Source organism: Amphibalanus amphitrite, unplaced genomic scaffold, assembly GCF_019059575.1.
Source record: "Amphibalanus amphitrite isolate SeventyFive unplaced genomic scaffold, NRLGWU_Aamphi_draft 000434F_arrow, whole genome shotgun sequence".
In the NCBI taxonomy this organism is placed as follows: Eukaryota; Metazoa; Arthropoda; class Thecostraca; order Balanomorpha; family Balanidae; genus Amphibalanus; species Amphibalanus amphitrite.
The window spans coordinates 427,922-449,767 of NW_024881928.1; the positions used below are offsets into that span (position 1 = coordinate 427,922).

Genomic DNA, 21,846 nt, shown 5'->3' on the forward strand with positions numbered 1-21,846 from the left:
AATCACGTCACGCAAGGTCAACATTGCAATAGCGACGCATCTAACCTTGCAAGGAGTGCATCAAATCACGATTTTGTGTGCTTGAGATAGTTGGAGATCGTTCCCGGCGCCAGAATAGCAGTTTGTATTTTCCCCCATTGACTTATAATGGTGAGGTCACGAAAATGACCTGACCTCATATGACCTGTAGGAATCCGAGACATGCAAGTTGTGAGACTCGTAATGGATACTAGATCCTGCAAGTTTTATTTCCCTGTGAAAGCTCCTCTGGCAGTGAGGGCGTTGCGAAGCTGGACATCTGAAGACCGTGCAGAGGTTCACTTATGACGTCACAGGTCAGTGACCTGACCTGACCCGAAAATGCCGTTGGTGTCAAAAGATCCGGCTTGAATCAAAGGTCAGGTGTGCCATGTTTCAGCTCTCTATCTCCAGCGTGTTCGGAGCTATCGCGAAAAAAAACTATGGGGGGGAGGCGGCACCCGCCCCCCTCCCCCCTCGGCCGGCGAGGGTTAACCCGCGCCCTGTAGGGCTACCGGCGGACCCTACCACCCGTAGGGGGAGCCGTTTCGCCCCCCCCCTAAGATCTCGGAAATTTACTGGTTGATTTTCAAAATTCAAACGGCGTTCGATAGCCCCACCCGGGAACTACCTTGTGACCAAATTTCATTCACCTAGGTCAAACCGATGACGTCACAGGTCAGGTCAAAGGTCGGATTTTCACCGTTCACAGGCATTTCAAGAAATGTGTTGTGAAATCGAGTAAATTGGTAATTTATTGAAAACCATCGATGGTACACTCGGGGGCAGATTGACGTTCCACCACTCCAAACCCATCGGGCGATCCCATGGCTCAGCACTGACTGCTGCCAGTGGCAGCACTGGCAGCACTGGCACTGGCAGGCAGTGCTGAGCAGTGCTGAAGGCACGCAACACTGGCAGCAGCCAGTGCTGAGCCATGGGATCGCCCGATTGGTTTGGAGTGGTGGAACATCAATCTGCCCCCGAGTGTACATTGTTCGTCAAACACATACCTTGCTATCTGAGGTCACTGATACCAGGTCAGGTCACAGCGAGGTCAGGTCACCGGGGGTCACAATATGGAAGTGTCAATATGAAAGGGTCCTGAAAGTTTGGTAGCGATATCTCCAGCCGTTTAGGAGATATTGACGGAAAAGGACAGGGGGGGGGGGCGTTTCGGCCCCCTCCCCTTTCGGGGCGCGGGTTAAATGTACGCGGTCGGTCTCTGATAGTTTACATTTCTGTTGTTGAAGCTGCCTCTTTTCCGTGTTTATTTTGACCACTGCCCTCCCAGAACTCAAAGTCGTCCTGAATGATGGCCACCAAATTAAGAAGCTAAGACGCTAGCGATCCATTTTGTCAGTCACGGTCTATAAATTTAACATTTTATCGCGCTGAGGCAGGATAAAGCCTCAGAATGATGAACGGTGCTTACGAGATTTCGAAGCAACAGAGTCAGAACCCCTTTCGGCTTTCCCAAATATCACTGATTAGTTTCCGTTTAGCGAGCTCAGTAAAGGCGAGAGAATCTCCAAGCTGACTAGCTAACAAACGGTACGCTAGATCTTGGTACGCCAAGCTGCCCTGAAGGGTGAGCAACAGCAACAGCCGATAGGTCACATGGCTCGCGACGGCTTACCAGCACGTTTGATCGGAGCTATGGTGACATGCGGTAGCGCAGCTGAGGGGGGACGGGTCAAAACTGACATAGACGTAGTTCATAGACCACGAGCTATCGTTATTTCACGCCATCAAATAAGTCACGATATCATCACACCTACCAAACAGTTTTTAACTCCAAAGTAAGAGGTAATGAGATGTATTGTAATTTGTATAGTCAAACTCAAACAAAACGTTGAGGTGCCCGCGCCGTGCGGCACAGTATACCTACAGGGTAGGGTGGCACTTAGCAATAGGGTGAATTCTATGTTATCCGATTTTTAGGCGTGCGGGTAGTTTTCTGGTTCCATTCCCGTAAAAAATAATGTGTGCAAAATGATTTTGAAAAATATTGATATTTAGGGGTCGCGAATTGAGGTCAAAGTTGGCAGTTTTGGGGAAAAAATCAACTTTTTGGAAACTACTTTAAACCTATTTGGAATGGCATATGTGGTCATTAAGCGTCATATCCGACGTATTTTGACCTTTATTTGTATAACAATTGCTTATCCCATCACTTCCGGTCGATCGTAGCCAGTCCAGGTCAGGCCAAGACAGGTCTGATCTGGGCTGTTTTACCCATGTCAGGCCTGTTTTTGGCCTGCGACCGGTGCCTTCTCACAGTGGAGGTCATATCCTCTTATAAGTGTGAGGAGTGAACGGTCTCTCCTGTTCCAAAGGGAGGACGAGCCCCACAGTTCTATCGGTTCTTGAGACATGCTCCTTTTCTGTCAAAGAGAATGTGAAGAAGTTGGAGTCAGCCTATCGCCGGCGGGGGAAAGCAGAGGCGAGAGTGGGCATTGAGCTGCACTGGTTTATTGTGCTTTCGGGATGTTCTTCCGTGGGCGCTTCTTCCGACTCTACATAGTGCCAGTGCCAGCAACAGACTTACCCGGCCGTTGCGGCGCGCACACGGAGGGAACGTCTTTGACGATGGCGACCATGAGAGAGAAACGTCGACTCACACTTCCAAGCGCATGCGGGCGAGCGGACGTCCCCAACAGTGAACTGGCCTCGACCGGGCCAAACTGCCCAACCGTAATATGTGAAGAACACGTGAACCTGTTATCAACTGCGGCACGGAACTTCTGATACGACTCCGGCTGAACCGCGAGAGAAGGAGCGTCGACCGATTCTAGGTCCTGGTGATGCGGGGGGGGGGAGATTAGGGTGGCCAAGCTCCTCGCCGTTCCCAAACTCCCCTCCATCCAAGCACAGGAGGCCATGCTCACAGCGCTGGGGGGGCTAGGAACTGGAGAAGCGGAACTGCGGCCTTTTGCTTCGACGCCACGACGCCGAACAGCATGCTGGTGAACGGTACTTTAGCCCTTATCGAGCAGAAGCTGGATCGGCCCGTCCTCCAGCTGGCGGGCCTGCCGGCACCACGTGTAAGAGCTGGTCCTAGAGAAGGCCTTCTCCACCTGCCGTAGAATCTCGAGCGGCCTCTACATCCGGCTGTTTAAGAGGTTCAAAGGCGGGTGGGAGTTCATGCTTCATTGACAGGATCACACCGGTGGCGTTCGCCGTCGACGACGTTCCGGAGTGGGACGAGCTGCTGGTCAGCTTCCATCGCTTCCATCGCTGGACTATGCCTAGCTCCGGGAAGACTACCGAAAACTTCTGGAGCTCTGCGTAACTGCTCTCGGTGGAGTTCCAAGCACGGCATCCGTTTCTCCGCCTCAGAGTACTCCACTGAGTTAGGTGGATGGCAAAGACCATCCGTACCGTGGGTGCCTTCCTCTTCAGGGAGCGGCTCCGGCTGACGGCGGCCGAGGCCCAGGTCATCACACGCTGTGCGCTGTTCGTTGCCTGCAAGTTCGCCGCCGCCGCCGCCGCCTGGTCTGGGACTCTACTGCCACTGCGCCGGCTCTGGACCTGACCTTCGTGAACTCGTTCTGCACCTACCCCGACAAGGAGCTGTCGAAGACGACAGTCCCGGTCTTCGGCCGTCACCTGTAGTAATTGAGGGATCGGCTGGTGACTCTGGAGCTTTTAGACCCCGACCCTCGGGCTCAATCAAGACATGGTGCGGGCAATATAGACTTGTAGGAGAGGGGACCCGCCCCATAAGTCCTTAGTGGGCACTATGAACGCCGCTCTCGCGACCGAGACGTTGGCGAGCTTCCTCACACCATCGTTCAAAAAGCTCTCAAGGATACACGACCTGGACGCGGGGCTCATCATCAATGACCAAGGCCACTGGGAGGACAGCAGCTACCAAACCGCAGCTCGTGTAGTCCGGGAGCTGCGGGTGGTGAATGACTTCACCAGGCGCGATATGGCGCTGATGTTGGACTGGCACTCATGAAAGACAAAGATTAGCGCCAGTTCTTCCTCCATGTCGTTAAAAAGATCACAGAAAACGCTAACCTGACACCCGAAGATCGACTGCAATTGCTAACCAGGCTACACACAAAGTGATCTGGGTGCCCGTTGCCCATGATGCCCCTCCCTCCAATGAGGCGCCAATAATCTACTAAAGAGGAGGAACTGGAGTAGTGGAGTACATAGACCAGCGTTCTGGCGTGGCCGAAGCTGCATGGAATATCAATAAACAATATGAAAATGACTAAGAAATGCCTTATTATCATCCGATTATAGCGTAATAGGAAACTCAGAAGCGATTTTAATGATATTGAAATATGCTACCAAAATCTCAATTTTGACCTTGATTCGCGACCTCTAAACATCAATATTTTCCCATAAAAATTTGCCTCCCTTATTTTTTACGGGAATGGAGCCGGTAAACCACCCGCACGCATTAAAAATCAAAAATAGATTTTTAAGTGCCACCCTACTACAGGGGCTTGTGAACGTTGCGGCACAGTATAACTTCAGGTGCCTCTGAGCGTTGCGGCACAGTATAGCTTCAGGCGCCTATAAGCCATGCGGCACAGTATAGCTGCAGGCGCTTACGTTACGAGCGTTGCGGCACAACGCAGCTACAGGCGCCTATAGTGAACGTTGCGGCACAGTATAACTTCAGGCGCTTCTGAGCGCTGCGGCACAGTATAGCTTCAGGCGCCTATAAGCCGTGCGGCACAGTATAGCTGCAGGCGCTTGCGTTACGAGCGTTGCGGCACCATGCAGCTACAGGCGCCTATAAGCCATGCGGCGCAGTATAACTGCAGGCGTCTCTGAACGTTGCGGCACAGTATAACTTCAGGCGCTTCTGAGCGCTGCGGAGCAGGTTAAGTCCAGGCGCTTTCAAGCGTTGTGGCACAGTATGGTGCTTCTGAGCGTTGCGGCACAGTATAGCTTCAGGCGCCTACATTTCGTCAGTGCTAGGTACAGCCATAGCTTTAGGCGCTTACACCCGACTGGATGTAATATCTGTTTGGATGAAATCCCATATGAAAAAAGGTTTCAATGTTTGTAGTCACCCAAACAGCATCGGGTACTATTGCGAACGATGATATTTGATACACTACGTTCTACGACCGCATGAAAGAAATACGCAGAGACTCGCTGCCTTATTCTCCCATGCCAGTACGTTTGCCCTCATTGGCGATTCTCCGACCCCGCTGGCATTCACGCGTGACCGCGCCACCAGCGTCACGTCAACGTTCCCGGATGGATAATTACGCATCTGTCGTTCCTCCTCTCCCCTGTGCCTGTGACGGCATCAGGTGACGCACCGGTGTACGTGAGACGCGTGAGGTCCGTCAGAAAGCAGGCGCTGGAGAGTCAGTTCCGAGTTCCGACATACATAGTGGCGTGCTGTCTCTCAGGGCTGATGGAGATGGAGACGGAAATACTAATATGCATATTGATATCAAATACATTAAGAAATAAAAGTTATAAATGGGTATTTTATTTCATTGTATGAGCCGAAAGTGATTCAGAGACATGAAGAAAAAAGATTAAGGAAAAATACGAATATATAAAAAGAGAAGAATTTCAATGACAGAAAAAGGACGAAGACGGGTACGAAAGAATAACAAGTCGGAGACAGCCAGTTGAAGTGTTGAAGTCTAGTCTGCATCGTGACCGAACTCACGCGGACGGGCACCGTCGAGTTCGTCAGGTGACACCACCGTTTGAAATATCCCCGCAGCCGACTCGCGGCGTCTTCTGTCGCCTGAGGGGAGCCGCGGGCCGGACGGCCGGTGAGGGGATCGATGTCCCTAAGGCACCTGTCCGACGTCTAGGAGCGCCAGTCCCACCCGGACCGGGCCACGGCTGTCCTAAAGGACTCCACCGGGAGCTGTGAGGCCTGGTCAAGTGGACAGTGGCTCTGTAGGGTCACTTCACGCGAGAACGTGTCCTGAACTATACATACCGGTGAACCTGGCGCCCAGCTAAGTCTTTTGCATGATTCAAGAATGTGTGAGATCGTTGAGCTTTAGTTGTTTGCTGGAAATGAGCATTTCAAAGGCAGTAAAAAATATCAACAGCATGCTCAAGAAATCAGTCATCGGCATGATAAAAGGAATGATCCAATTCAATGTTCTTAATTGGCCCATTAATTATGTCAGATTGTCTACCAGCTAGAAAATCTGAATCATCTCTATTACTAATCATCCGTCTGGTTACGGAAAAGCAGCGTCGCTGGCGGCACCTGTCTGCCGGAACCGGGGACAGCTGTCGGCGGCGGGGTCGCTCAGAATTGTAGATGACCTCCGTCGGCGCCAGGGCACGCTCAGCGGCAGGCGAGCGCCACCCGGCCCCCGAGAAGGATAACGCACCGGGTAATGATGTGCAGGAATAAACAGATCGGCAGCGCGTCATCGGCGTCAGGTCATCGGTATCGAGCACTCGCGGGTGAGATCGACCGTGAACGGACCATGACACGCACCTCGATAGGGAGCGATTGTTGAACGCGCAAGACGATCAAAGAAGCTTCGAGTCATGACATTTGGATGAGTAAATGTCATTTCAAATTCTTTTTATTGAGTTGCAGTTTCTATTCAAGCATATATCTCAATGAAAATGGCCCAAGAACAAAATATTTTATTTGAAGAAATTTTGTGTCATAACGCAGCTTACGCCGCTGGTACATCCACATTTGTTACTGAGAACCTAATTATACTGACCAGTGGCGGATCCAGGGGGGGGGGGCAAAATGGGCATTTGCCCCTCCCAAACGGCATAATTTTAACATTACGCCTATGGACGAGGCATGGAAAGAATCGATAAATTGTTATGGTTTGCCCCCCCAAAAAAAAAACTCTGAGCTGGATCCGCCTCTGACACTGACTAAATATTTTTAGCCCTTAGTTAAAAAAGATGAAGCAAATTTGAAGCAAAGCACTTCAAGTAATGATACAAGAAGATGAAGTGCGAATGTACATAAAACTGATCGCAAAGCTCGACAATTTAATCGACGACAGTTATTCATTTTACCTACCTACATGTAGCAATGATTCAAATTCCAAATGGCGCCCGGTTGTCATTCAACTTCATCTTATATATGTTGCAGGCACTTTAGAAAATCAGTCATTTTGTAAAATGCCTAGGCATTTTGAAAAATGCCTGATTTTCCAGGCTTTTTGCAAAAAGCCTAGGCATTTTACAAAATGACTGACTCTCCAGTCATTTTACAAAATGCCTAGGCATTTTACAAAATACCTAGCCATTTTACAAAATGACTGAGCAGCGTGTTGTAGATGTTGCAGGCACTTTAGAAAATCAGTCATTTTGTAAAATGCCTAGGCATTTTGAAAAATGCCTGATTTTCCAGGCTTTTTGCAAAAAGCCTAGGCATTTTACAAAATGACTGACTCTCCAGTCATTTTACAAAATGCCTAGGCATTTTACAAAATACCTAGCCATTTTACAAAATGACTGAGCAGCGTGTTGTAGATACGAGTACCTAATTATATACGTTTTGGTAGCGTGTAGGTGGACCGAGGAGTCCAGCATTATGACCAGAGGAGTCCAGCAGTGGGAAGTCCATACATACCTCTCTCTATTTTGAGAAGTGCAGGCCCGCGACATTTCCAACCCCCACGTCAGCGACGCTGCTGGATTTAAAATGATCGATCTGGAGCGTCAACAAACGACTGGCCCTATGCCGGCCTGTATCTGTAAAACCATTAGAGGTCGCGAGGATTCGATCCCACACACTTAGGCGTTAGTGTCTTCTGAAACCAACGCTCTCGTCCTACGCCAAGCGACCTGATGATTCTCCCGATGTGGAGCTTGATATTTTTAATTGGGACCATGCAAGTAGGTACTCAAAGCTGTCAAACAAAGACACAATCAAATAAAGACTACACTCATTCGTTTACATGTAATTGTACATCAACCGGGTCTGCCTATTGACTAGGGCCGGTCTCCGGCTGGTTTTGTTAGGTCTAGTTTCAGGCAGAACATGAACGGCGTTGATGTACTTGGGAGTTTTCTACATACAGTGTTAACTAAACAATGCTTTATGCCACAGCCGAGTCTGCAACTCAACCTGGTCGTTACTCAGCATTGTCGTCATCACAGAGCTTCAAATCGATCAGCTACAGGCTGAACACGTACCTATATGGGTACCTATAGGAAGACGTCCAAAAACTGTTGGCCATAGTATCTGTAGTGGGATCTACGTTCCATGCTGGTCAGGCATTTTGCAAAATACCTAGTCATTTTGTAAAATGGCTAGCCATTTTGAAAAAAGCCTGGTTGCGTTCAGTCATTTTTCAAACAGCCGTCTTTTTGTAAAATGCCTAGGCATTTTACAAAATGACTGATTTTCTAAAGTGCCTGCAACATATATAAAGACAACACTTAAATTCTGGCGCATCACTTACATTTGACTATTTTTAACATACCGCGTTTTTCCTCATAATACACTTTCACTCGGATCACTAGAGCTATACAAAATCACGATTCCTCCAATTTAGTGAGATGTGCAGTGACCAGCGATCAAAGCCGATCCAGGCTTCGTCTCAGTTCTCAAAGGTGGCCCCAAATGGGCAGCAGCGGCCGACTATTGTCTGACGAAGACTCATCTCTCCAGATGATCAACTGAATGGGTGACCGGGGCATTGGAAGAGGCCCATTCCCCGGTAACCATTGTACTCTCAATGGGTTCAGATCTGATGGGTGGCGTTTCATGTAGATAAAAAATAACATTTCATTAATATATCAAGCGAGGTTCTTTGCAGAGGCCAACCGTTTGATGTCAAGGATCCTGAGACCCCAGTTTTGCACGGTTAGATGTTAATTGGATGTTAACTGGCAATTACGTCGTCGTAGACTTCAAATACTGTGAATTCTACCTTGATAACTGACCGTGGATAATACTCTAATCTGAACCACCCGTTGGGCACCGAATCCCATCATGTCGCATCCGTTTTATCATCGGAAGCGCATCAGCTGCGATCAGTTGCAGCACGTGCTCGGTGGGCGCGTCGGTGGCCGCGGGCGGCGTCAGCCTGCACCGTAATAGTGGCGGCGGCGGCGGCGGCGGCGGCGGCGGTGGCGGAGACTTTCAGCGGCCAGCGCCGGCGGCAGAGGTGACGTCCGTTGCCGGAGGAGCACTGGGTATTGGGTTACTCTAGAGTGCTCCACTGGCAGTGGGACCCTCTGTGACCCTCCATAGACTGACGGACGAGTTAGAAGTGCTGCGCGCAGACTCATGACAGCAGCGCTGCAGCCTCTACAGGCCCTGGTGATGCAGCTGCTGCTACTGCTGCTCACCGGCCCCGCATCTCATCTGGCTGACGGGTAAGTACTGACAGGAAAGATTACCTACTGCTAGTGTTTTCAGTGAAATTGTGATCCGCTGATGGCTGTTGCACCAGAATGAGGTTATAAATGGTGATTGAGTTAATAAATTTTAGTTGTGAAGTAATTAGTTCAACTTGCTGGGCAGAATTCATTTTTTATTTTACCGCATTACCGCAACGTAACTTATTAAACTAGCAAGTTTGCTAACTGATTGCACGTCACACGATTCAGCTGTGCCTATCACTGTCAACAAGACAAACTGCATCCAGAATCGAATCCCTGCCGGTCAGGCTCCCTGACACCTGAATGAACTACAATACTTACTTTAAAACTGCTTCACAAATGGTCCCTTGTGTGCTGTTCCGATGTGCTGTGCCTGCCTAGGACAAAACGACGACTCTTATGGCCAGTTAAACCGGGAGACCGGCGTCACATTTTTCGCTGCTGAAATGCCAGCCTTTGTTGACCTTTCTCTGTCTTTTGTGGGAACTGGGATCCTCCATTGCAGTTTAAAGTATAGTTTGGTGTGTATTTCAGCAAATGCAATGCAAGTTTGCATGACGTCAGCGTCCATTGATCTCCCCATTTTGAGGATTTTACGCATCCAAGCATGTTTTTGAGTCACGAATGTACGAATGTATCGTATCAAAATGCAGCAAAATGCAAATACCCTGATAAGAACTGGCTCCGTGTTGACTTGTTCATGAAGCGAAAGATCATCCACCTTCAACTAAGTTTAGTTTTATGAATACGAACATGTCTTCATCACTTATCTCAATGCTCTGAAGTTTTGTACTTACAATCACATACAGGAAGACAATGTTTCTAGAAGCGAACTATGTTTACACTAAACGATCTATCCGATGAGGTAAAAAACCAGCCGGATGGTTCTAAAAGGAGAAATTACGTGACCTACACGATAAGTAGTGCGTCGCATGATCAAGAGCACCACTTATTCTTGGAACTATGAGTACAGCATGTAGGCCCTACAATGTTAACGTTTTCGCAACTAAACCAGATAAGATTGAAGTGCAAGCTGCAATTTTATTACAGCTTTGTCAAAATACTACCGCTATGCCTATTATTCTTAGTTACCCGAGGATAAAAACATGTCCAGCGCCTGCCGATGACTTAGATAACTGACGAATGCATATTCATCGCACTTTCCTTTCTTTTGACCCGTGGTTTCTTGGCAGAGCAGCTCGTGTCGCGTCTCTGCGAGTATGTTGTCGCTACCGTGGCCGTCTGCTCGGCCGTGCTCTGTTGATCCCGCGGTGTCACCCTGTTTGGATAGCTAATTGATACCCCGCCGTGACGAGGAGCGATCGCTGCTAATGTAATACCGTTTCTCCGTCTATTTTCACTGCGCACATGACGAGCGGTGCCGAGCTGCGGTAAATGCTCAGAAAAGGGCCGAGACTTGAATGGAGTCATAATTCGTAACTATGTAACGATGCATTCAATGAGAATAAACTAGTATCATGCAATACGCATGAATGTCAAAGTCTACTTTTTATACAGCAGTCTGTGGCAATGTGCAAAGCAAACGTTTTTTTTTTCATCAGAAGCACTGTTCTGAGTGATATGAGCCGTTTTCACGACGGCTATTTGGTACACATTTGGTGCACATTTGGTGCAGATTTGGTCAATTTAGGTTCATTGTGTTTCTTAGTAATTATCAGCTGGGGTTGCACAGTTGCTTATATACCTGATTTTTTTTCTTCAAATTATGAGACATCGTTTTCGAGTTAAACACTGAAATAAATTCATGATATAAAGACACTTGCTGTAAAAGAGATTTGGTGCAAATTTGGTCAAATTTGATGCACTCGCCAGATAACCCGTCGTGAAAACAGTTACTGTTCTTTGTCACCGCAGGTACCGGTTTCTGTCCTCTGAGCTGAACGGCACCAAACCGTCCGAGGCGACCTCCGGCAGGATCCAGCGGCGACACGCCAACCTCGCGCTCAGCGAGAATATCTCGGCGGTGCTGGAGAACCTGCTGAAGAACTATGACAGCACCCAGCGGCCCGCCAGCGGTCTCGGTGGGTTGACGCAGTTAGGGAAGCTGAGTGTGAAAATTTCAGAGTGGTGTACTTTGGTTATTTTCTTTTATCGTGAATGGATCATGATTATATGCAAATCGACATCTGAACATATTTATAACAGCATTTAAATCAAAACAGCTTGTCATTCTAGTTAAGTGAATAGTTTTAGTGAATCCGTGACAATTCCCGTGTGAAGATGAGCTCCGGGCCAAGAGCCGACAGCCAAACTCTGTTAAAAGTCCTTGGTACACAGGCCAATTTTATACGACCGTGGGCAGGCTTCTATCTGTCGAAGCAGCTGACCACCTGTTGCAAAACTGCTTTCAGTCAGCAGTGAGAGCCCAACGACACCGTGAAATGGCCATATGAAGAATGAGGATGAAACTTTTCTTCTTGCCTGTGGCAATTAATGGAGCCTTGATCCCAATTGAGATGATTCCTATATACGGTATAAATGGAAGCACCGATGGGAAAAGAGAGATAAAGAGATCTCTATTGGCATACAATGTACTGTCGTGCGGTCTGGCAGGGACAATGCATGCCCATCGATATCGTTTCCAGTTTCTGTCCATGGTTTTCGGATACAATATCCGTAATGGACCCTATTGTTTTTATAGTCATCTAATCCTCTAGATTAATGTAAAAAAACTTACAACAAATGAAGTTTTTCTCGAACGAATGCAGCCTGCCGTGAAATGCGGTTGGGATAAATTTCTTTAGATATTCTTTGCATTTCAGACCACAGGCGGGTATTGCCCAGGCGTCGTGCGGCTGAAGGCTGCTCTCCTAAGGCTGGCCAATTGAATCCAGACTCCTCCCGTGCCTGAACTATTAGCGTGTGCGATCAAAGTGCACCGTTGCTCCTCTCCCATTGGTATGGATCGGATCTAGAGGCGGATCAATAGGGGAAATGAGCGGATTTCGGCAATCCATAAAGACCGATCTCCGATCGGCCGCCCTACCATAAATCTACCACTGACCTGCGGCCGGAGGGGGGGAGGGGGGGGGGGGGTCAGGGGAGGGGTGGGGTAGAGGTCAGGCGGCGGCGGCGCACAACACCCTGCTCCATCACTGCCGTCTCCCGGCATCGCGTCATGGCGTCACCCAATCGCCATATCACCGGACGGACCAGCGCGGCGGAAACTCAGGCACGCCGACAGACGCCAGCCAGCGAGTGCAGCCGAGAGAGACCGGGGATCTCGAGGGACAAGGCCCTCGAGCACGTCCGTCCGGTGAATGGTCATTTCTGACCACTTGCATCATTATGACTTATGCGCAGTGAAACGAAAGGCTGGACGGTGAGTTTCTGTAGAAGTCTATGTGTAATGCTTCCTTCTGGGGAGCTTAGGCGCATATCCTGATGTGCTTGCTGCCACGGCGCTTCATGATAAATTGCCTAGATAATTAATTGATAGGCTACACTCCGGAGCATTAGTAAACAAGAAACCGGCGGAGAGGCACCACCCATCCCCGCTGGTGAAGATGAGGCCTCACGGGGGCGATACTGTAATCGAGTATCGACCCTCGGCGGGATGCTGTTCCTCAGTCGGGAGGCGACGGCATCTCCCGGCGGCGACCCCGAGAAGATGACGTATCACCGGGGAGAGGAAGGGGGAGGGTGTTGGACGGCAGCTAAAGTCTCCCATCTCCGTTCCACATACACAGGTGGCGTGGATCCAGCAACAGGTCGGTTGTTCCAGTAAGTTTAGCTACGATTCCAATCGGCCATCGTTTTGTCCCGGCCGTGTCAAACGCTCTTGTGAGCAACTGGACACCATCTTCTGTCTAATTACTATTGATTTACAGGCTCCACTATAGCCAAAAGTGTACCTAATACCCCTGAACCCTATTCCTGGCGGGGGGGCCTCAGGAGCCCCCCCCCCCCTGAGGTTTTTTGGTTATTTCTCCCAAACGCGTTGAGCTAGGAAGCTCAAATTTTCTGACTTTTCCTAAAAGGCTTCTACGCAACATGTCTGAAAATTCTGAGTTGATCTGACCTCAGGTCAGGTCACCAGAGGCGGTTTGGTGACCCTACCTCAGAAAAGTTTGCAATCACGCCAGAGCTAGAGTTTTTTACCGATCAATTTCTTCTCTTCAGGGTTTAGTTAGGGTACCAGTATGTGCAATTTGTATATCTCGGAATTTTGATATCGGTGACCTAAGGTCAGGTCAATTTCGCGACCTCCCCATTATAAGTCAATGGGGGAAAAATCAACTCCCTGTTTTTACCACTAAAACGGGTCGGAATGGCCCCATATACCATACATGACTTCATATACGATCAACCTTCACTACCTTGAGGTCTGTTTTGCTGTTGGGCAGCTGTGAGGTCATGTGACGTCATCAAAGGTCACCAAAGGTTTTTGGCCAATAACTCCGTACAGGAACAAGATACAGACGCGTGGATGGTCTCATTGTGTTCAGCTCGTCAAGACGCATCGAATGATATACATGATGACCTCGAGGTCACGTGACCTGAGGTCAACCTTTGACCTTGACCTTTCGAGGTCAACATATATATCATTCGATGCGGATTGACGAGAGGATCACGATGCTGCCCTTAGTTTGTTCCTATCTTGACTAATTCGAAAGTTATTCGAGAAAAACTCTCTCCATATCTAGCGCCGCCATTTTGACTTTTTCGACCCCTGTGACGTCATCTTTGACCTGACCTGAAAATGACCTTAGTAAAAATTGCAGATCTTGGCCGTGCGTATCCGATGCCGTTTACCGCTTGTCGCTATCTTGCTTCGTTCTCGAGATCTCAGGGGGGGGGGCCGAATCGGCCCCCCCCCCCCGCCAGTTTCTTGTCCCGGCGGAGCCCGCCAGGAATAGGGTGAAGCGTTTCTACCGCCATCCCAGACGCCCCTACCTCCGCTCTAGGCGCCGACACAGCCGCTGGTCCAAGTCTGCCCTATGATGGATGAAACTGCATTCAATCAGCAGCCTGGGTCGCGGCAAAGTTGGACGCTTGGACGTGTTAATATCCTGCATTCGTTTGTGGTCAATCGGCCGGAAGACAAGCTGGCATGTAATCGCAGCTTTCGGGGATGGTGTCATATGTCACGATTGAATTAATTCATAGTTTTACTGGCTGGCAAAGTTTGCCTATATAGATTCGAAGGTTTTGCTAAGCGTCCTGAAATAATTCTTTGACACTTTCTCTGAGCCATCCACGCAGTCGCCACATAAAGAGAGCCTTTCAGCGTGTCGCGGTTCTGCGTCCAGAAGTCGTTATACGTCTCATCGAGCCGTCTGAGCGTTTGCTGCTCGTTCGTCCGGTATAAGTCAGTGAAGCGCAACTGTCGGACGAAGCCTTGGGGTAGGCCGGAGAGCCATCTGCTCCAGTTTGCCACTGCTGTCCACTCCCTCCTGTTAACAGGGCGATCCGGGACCGGTCGACGCAGGGTCTCAGCGGCCGTCGGACTGATTCAATAACTGAACGGCTTGTGTGGTCAGCAGCCGGACAATGAATTTAGAATTTAGCTCGTTAACCAAGAAGACTGGTAAAGATTTCCGCATCTACCCTAATCTTAACCCTCGCCCGCACATGCCATTTTCCCATCCTAGAACGCACATGGGGGAGGTGGTTGCCACCCCCCCCCCCCGCGCCATTTCGTCCCTGTTGGAGATAGAGCTTAGCAGTAAAGACCAAAAAGATTCTTTGGGAAGAGACGAATCCAATGATACCCAGTTTTACCTTCTCAGGTCAGTCATTGACCTTCCAGGTCAGGTCAAACTAAAAAATGTTGCTGTTTTGGGTCACCGTTGGATATCAAGTGCGCTGCTTATCAAATACCGATGACGATGCTGTTTTCTGGTGCCAAGCCAGCTAGAACCTCTTTGTCACACTATCCGACCAGAATTTTGCTGCTGAGGTCATTTCAGGTCAAGTTAGGTCAAGGTCAATTATATGTGTTTGTATGTCTGTGTGTGTCTATGTGTATACTGATGTGTGCACCGATTGTTTTTGGGTCCATATCACATGAAATCATGATCTGAGAAGCTTTTACCAAAAATGCAGTCAAAAAACTTCACAAAAAGTAAATTCAGCTTGCCTAAAACGCAATTATTTTAGATGACCTAGGTTGACCTTGACCCTGACCTTGACCCCTGTACATCGTCGAACAACATGTTCCATGATAGGTGGGAGGTAAGACTGGCAAAAAAGGCCGAAATCAGGGTGTCAAAAGCTCACAAGGCCCATGGCAAACGCAAGATGTTGAGAATTGGCCATTTGGGTCATGACATGACCTGAAAAACAAGGTCATATCTCCGAAACCAAAAATCACAGAAACTTGAAATTTTCAGTGGACATCAAGAAAGAATAGACGAGCAGCTATACGAAAAATCAGCCTTCTAGCTCTAAAAATGTTGAGTGCAGAGCAGAAAGACTGCCTGGGGGGTGGCAACCACCCCCCCCCCATGTGCGGGCGAGGGTTAAACAATATTACATGTATGATTAATTACATGAATTACTCATAGAAATCATGAAAGGAGCATTTGTCTTATTTTCTACGTCGTGATTCTCGCTCATTTTAGTATAGCTACTCTTATTTCTCCCTTTCTTGACTCCTATGCAAAGCTGCTTATTAATATTGTCCGCAGCTTGACAGCTTTGACTTAGCCTGAATAGGAGCCATCTGCATACTGGCTGTCACCGTTTAATATCAGCAGCAGGGGCTGCTAGCGTTATGAGTGACATCTTGCTGCTATTCGCCGAGAGGGTCATTCTCCAGTCCAACACTGCTGCATCATTCAAAAGCATCAATCATACGTTTTTTCAAACCTGTTTTTATTTTACAAGATGTCGGAATATGTATTGTGTGTGTAATGGGTTATCAGGATAAGGATGAAAGTTGTGAAGCGTACTAATAAGAGGAATGCCCTTAGTCACTGACCAATAGCCAAAAATTCCGTTTTTTCCTTGTCTTTGTGCCTTCCTTCTTCCCCTTAGCATCTCCATGTTTTGGATCTTTCATCAATTCCGTCTCCGTCTCCATGTGCTCAACATTGTCCTGTCGTCTTTGTCTCTATATTAGTGATGGTCTTTGCTCTCTGCTATTTGTGCCTTCGGTTTCAGTTTCAGTCTTCTCGTATTTTGGCTTTGTCTCTCTGCGTTTATCTCCCTATTTCTACCTCCCCGTTTCAGTGTTCTTATCCGTCTCCTTCTCTATCTTTGTTTGTGTCTTCTCATCAATGCTCTTCGTTTGCTCGACTTTTTCTCCGCTTATGTCTCTGTCTCCCCGTCTCCGCCTCTCAATTTCCAAATCTCCTCGTCTGGCGTCTCCGTCTCCTCGTCCCGTCTATCCGTTTTCCTGCTCCGTCTACCTGTCTGCTCGCTATTCTCGTCTCCGTCTTCGTCTCTCCGTCTCTTTTACCCCATCTTAGCGTATCCATCTCCGCCTCCTTGTCCCTATCTATCACTCAGTGTAACCATCTGTCCGTCTTTTTCTCTCGTCTCCGTCTCTCGTCTCTCGTCTCCGTCTCTCGTCTCCGTCTCTCGTCTCCGTCTCTCGTCTCCGTCTCTCGTCTCCGTCTCTCGTCTCCGTCTCTCGTCTCCCTCTCTCTTCCCCGTCTCCTTGTCTCTGTCTCCGTTTCCCGTCTCCCGTCTCCGTCTCTGCGTCTCCGTCTGCTCATCTCTGACCCCGATGGACGGCCTGCTCACCAGCCGCCAGAAACGTAAACGAGGCGTGAAGCGGCACCGATGGTCACGACACGACTACCTAATGAACGCCCGCCCCCGCCCCCGCCCCCGCCCCCGCCGCCGGCTCCCGGTGCTGCCTGACCGTATTATCAGCAATCTGTCGCGCCGCGGCGCACGCCGATCGGCCGTCTGTGCTGCGTCTGTGCTTGATCTCCGGCCTGCATTGACATACAGCGCACGTAGGGTCTGGAGAAAACTGCAGGCATGGATTGTGATGGCTGATGTGATGAAATGTGGAAGGGGCAAAACTTAAGAAATTAAGGTGACAGTGTAAAAAGAGCAAGCTCAATTGTTGTAAATGTTAAGTATCAAATTTAACGAGACTCCCCGGTATAAAACAAATTGATCATTTTACGCTTTCAAAACCTGGTTAGTGGGTAAGCTGCTACAAATATTGGCCAACAATGACAGGGCAATAATTATTACCATTATTATTTCTCTTTTCCTTCTCCATTTGTCCACTATTGACACGACAACACGAACCTGTACCGACCCGTGATAGTGTAATTACCTGGCAAAGAGCAGCGGCACGACATATCAATATGACATCGCGATGGATTAGCATACATCACGGTGGGATAACATTATGTAGCTCACAATTACATTGAGCTGATGGCATCCATGCATGTGCAAAATTGTCACTCCTTCATCAACAAAAGATGCATGTTGATGTCGGCGGGATTCGAGTCAGTCGAGCCGTACGGGACAGTATACACTGCCAGGGACGCGCCTAGTGCGACATCTATGAGCGGGAGAGTGAATCGAAGGGATAAGCGCTGCATCTGCGGGTTTTCCGTCGTGTAAGCTCTGTCGAACCGAAAGTGTTCATGCAATAATAATGAATAAGATCCCGAACCGATAAAGACGTCATCTGAATTATGCAAGCAGTACGAGCCGAGGATAGAAATTGATAATAGCCGTTTTCACGACGGCCATCTGGTACACATTTGGTGCACATCTGGTACAGATTAGGTGCAGATTTGGTCAAATCAGGTTCAGTGTGTCTCTTAGCAGCTATCAGCTAGGGTTGCACTAATTGCTTATATGCCTGCTTTGTCATATTATCAGAGAGCATCATCGATTAAAACACTGAAATACATTCATAAAATGAAGATATTTGCTGTAAAAGAAATTAGGTGCAGATTTGGTCAAATCAGGTGCATTCGCCGGATAGCCCGTCGTGAAAACGGCTATTTAAGTTTTATTGTGTTGCGCGCCAAAGCTTTGCACGCCTTGAAAGTCTTACGCGTAACCGAATATATATTTCAAGGCACCAGTCTGTACAAGGGCGTAAATAATCCTTTCAGAGCATCTTCTATTCTCCGAGCATCCCTGAGGGCCGCATATCTCACAATGCATAGACAGGGCCGGCTGCCCCGCGGGTCCCCGGCAGCCCCGGGGGCACAAGAGGAGCCACTCTCGGGAGACAGAGAAAAGGAGGAGATACAGAGAAAGAGGAGGGACACAGAGGAGGGCGGCGTCTATTCAGCCTCCACAGAAACTGCAGGGACCGCGGGGGTGACCCGAGTGGGCGGGGCAAGAGCTCGCTCCCCGCCGATGGCAGAACACAATCGATGTTGAACGATCGGTGGGACGATCAACGCCTGGAGAATGACGGGCCCCGACCCGTCAGCACGTCTCACAGCGGAACACCGGCACATCAGGCTGATTTTGGTGCCATGTGATCAGGGGAAGTGTTCCAGACTCCGCGCCAGCCTGATGGAGCGGAACGTCGCCGTCCCGGGTGTGGTGTGTGTTTGTTTGTGTGTTTGTGTGCATGTTTGTGTGTGTGTTCTTTATCTAAAGAATATAATCAATGCCGTATATTATTCCTACATCTTTCCTCGCGACTGTAAACTCACAGCGACGGAACGCATTACTCTACCAAAAGTTATTCAGCTATCATGTACAATATGTCAGGAACCAGTTACCACGGATTTGTTTCGTTTCAGGCCCAACACGCGTCCAGACCAACATCCTGATTCGGAGCATGGGGCCAATCTCGGAGCTGGATATGGTGAGACTGTTGACGACCCGTTCCCAACAAGTCTGATATTCCTGCAAGAATATAGCAACTGTGCCCAGTTAACATGACATCTAACGTGACCAACCCATCTGCTAACAAAATCTCAGCCTGCTGATGTCCGGGCTGATAATCGCAGGTCTTTAGTCTGATATCACTGGTCCATGGGACCATTGGTCCCGCTGCAATTACGGACCATCTGCCCCATCGATGGATGCGCCGACGGCAGTAATCCGGCGAGGCCGCTGGCTCAGCGCGGCTGGGGTGGTTGAAACCATGGGGCGAATGAAAAGGTCTGATTGGAGGGGCGCTTCGTGGCATTACTGGTATGGGTCAGGAGGATTCCTTGAATCATTCGGGAGCAAAAAAAAAAATCTGAAATACGTTTCTTGCCCATTATCGATCGTTTGCATTATTGCTGTAACAGCTTTATCATCCGATAACTTTCCTTTTTGCTGTCCGACTGAATCAAATATGCTCGTATAAACGTTCAAATTTCGTTCCCGTTATCTATTTTCTCTGCCGTCGTCAGGAGTACTCGATGGACTGCTACTTTCGGCAAATGTGGCGCGACCAGCGGCTGACATTCAACAGTTCCATCGACCAGCTCAGTCTCAGCATCAAAATGCTCGAGGGCATCTGGAAACCAGACACCTACTTCCTGAACGGTCGCGGCAGCTATGTGCACACGATCACACGACCCAACAAACTCATTCGGCTCAGCAGCAACGGCGTCATACTCTACTCGATGCGGTGAGAGCTCGTTTACCCGTGCTTGGCTCTTTAGATTCTCCTTTATCAGCCCTTGTTGTTTTGTTTAGGGCTTCTGCGGAACTCATCAAAGAGCCGACGTTTTAATCGCTCATCGGAAGCGTTTCTTTGTCGAGGTTTTGTATCCTTCGGTCGGTTGGCGCTTAACCGAGCTTATCGATGTCGTTTTTTGCTGCTGAGCTAGTAAAAGCCGCTCAGTAGTTCGGCGTCAGCACTAAATGAAACTATTTTGGCCTGGGTGCAGGAAATGCCTGCGATTGATCTTTAGTCGCTTATAAAAACACAACCTGTTTTGTAGTAGGATTCGTAAACTTCGTTCTGGTAAAAGGGTTACTGGAAGCAGCTTGCGATTTGTTAGCGAGATGTTGCTGTTGTTGCAATGACTCGTGAAGGCGGTAGCACCCATCATTTCCTGTATCGATCATCGACCTCTCAGTGACCTTAATGTGGATGTTTCAGACTGACCATTAAGGCCAAGTGCCCGATGCTGCTGCAACATTTCCCCATGGATAAGCAGACCTGCCCGCTTGTGATAGGAAGCTGTAAGTTTGGCCGAAAACAAATAAGTCTGTAAGTTGGAATTTCTGACAATGCATTGAACTCTGTTATGTCGAAATAAGTGACGTGGGTATTAATATCGGCGTTAACTTGCCTGCGATGCGTGATACGTTAGGTACAAGCATTTCAATCGCGCAATATATTTACTTATAAAAATGGGAAATGGATCATTGGTCCAAATTAATCATATACTTAGCCCTACTCGTATGCTAAAATCCATTTCTAAGTAAAACAATTGAGCTCAGTATCGCGATTGACATACATTCAGGCAGGCACCATATCGTTTTGTTTCAGACGCGTACACCAGTCACGATGTGATCTACGAATGGGATCACGAGAACGTGCGGCTGGCCCGCGGCATCTACCTGTCCCAGTTCGACCTCATCTCGTACCCGTTCCGGAATGCCACCGTACAGAGGAAGGGTGTGTGGCGTGTAGTGTAGCGCAGTACTCCAAATTACAGCTTACACAACAACAAAAACACGGTTGCAGGCATTAATCGCAATAAATGATCCCGGAAATGTGATTGAAAGGTATCAACAAGTCCGTTCCCAGTCAAAATAAAAGGCGTAGGCACTGTAGAAGATAGATTATTGACCTCCAAACAAGAGTCATCCAAACAGTAAATGAGAAAGTTTATAACCAGTTATCTAGGTTGCTCCATGTTTTGCATGTAAGATTATTCTAGCTCACATGTTTGTGATATAAGCAGCACTCAATAAAAATGTCGATTCTCTACTTCCAGAATAATCACCATATAACGCTCACCACCCGTTTGCCACAGGAAGTCGCCACAAGGAGGAATATTCCATCCTCCAAGTCAACTTCAACCTGCAGCGACACACGGGCTACTTCATGATCAACGTGTACCTGCCGTGTACTCTGATCGTGGTGCTTTCCTGGGTGTCCTTCTGGATCAACCGTGAGGCGACCGCTGACCGGGTCAGCCTAGGTGGGTCAAAACACCCGAAAAGCCTAACTTGTTAATTAGCGATTGCATTAGTGATTGAGCAATTGTGGTAGCTGTTGGGTCGCTCGTCATCCGCGGTAGTATAATTAGCAAGAACATTTGGATGTTGATGCTTCTGGGAACCCGTGCATTTTAAGTACGTGACGGAGAAGCCCCTTTTAATGCATCCAGCTATGCTTTTTCGGTGCAATACTGTAGAGAGTGAAGCCTGTAAGTCTAACGTAGCAAGGGGTCACAACAGTTAAACACCGAACACGATGGCCCACAACCTTCCAGAATGACATTCTCACGCTGTTTCAACATCCCCGCTTTATTTGTCCTCTGCAAACTCGGGACGTTATGTGTTTCTGAGCAAACACAGCTCGAATGTCCCAATTTAGGCCTTCTGCCCAATGCCACAATGTCTTGGTCGTTCGGTCCGAACGTAAAG

At 48.6% G+C, this 21,846-nt stretch overlaps 1 protein-coding gene across 1 annotated transcript in view; it reads left to right on the forward strand.

Moving 5' to 3' along the window:
* Positions 1–9,247: 9,247 nt before the first annotated feature.
* Positions 9,248–21,846, forward strand: part of LOC122391360 (gamma-aminobutyric acid receptor alpha-like) — a 30,700-nt gene continuing 18,101 nt past the window's right edge. Inside the window, exons 1-7 of the mRNA XM_043385163.1 lie at positions 9,248–9,336; positions 11,218–11,384; positions 19,047–19,111; positions 19,650–19,870; positions 20,348–20,430; positions 20,741–20,871; positions 21,245–21,398. Coding sequence (XP_043241098.1) covers positions 9,248–9,336; positions 11,218–11,384; positions 19,047–19,111; positions 19,650–19,870; positions 20,348–20,430; positions 20,741–20,871; positions 21,245–21,398 — 910 coding nt within the window. The remainder of the gene's footprint in view (positions 9,337–11,217; positions 11,385–19,046; positions 19,112–19,649; positions 19,871–20,347; positions 20,431–20,740; positions 20,872–21,244; positions 21,399–21,846) is intronic.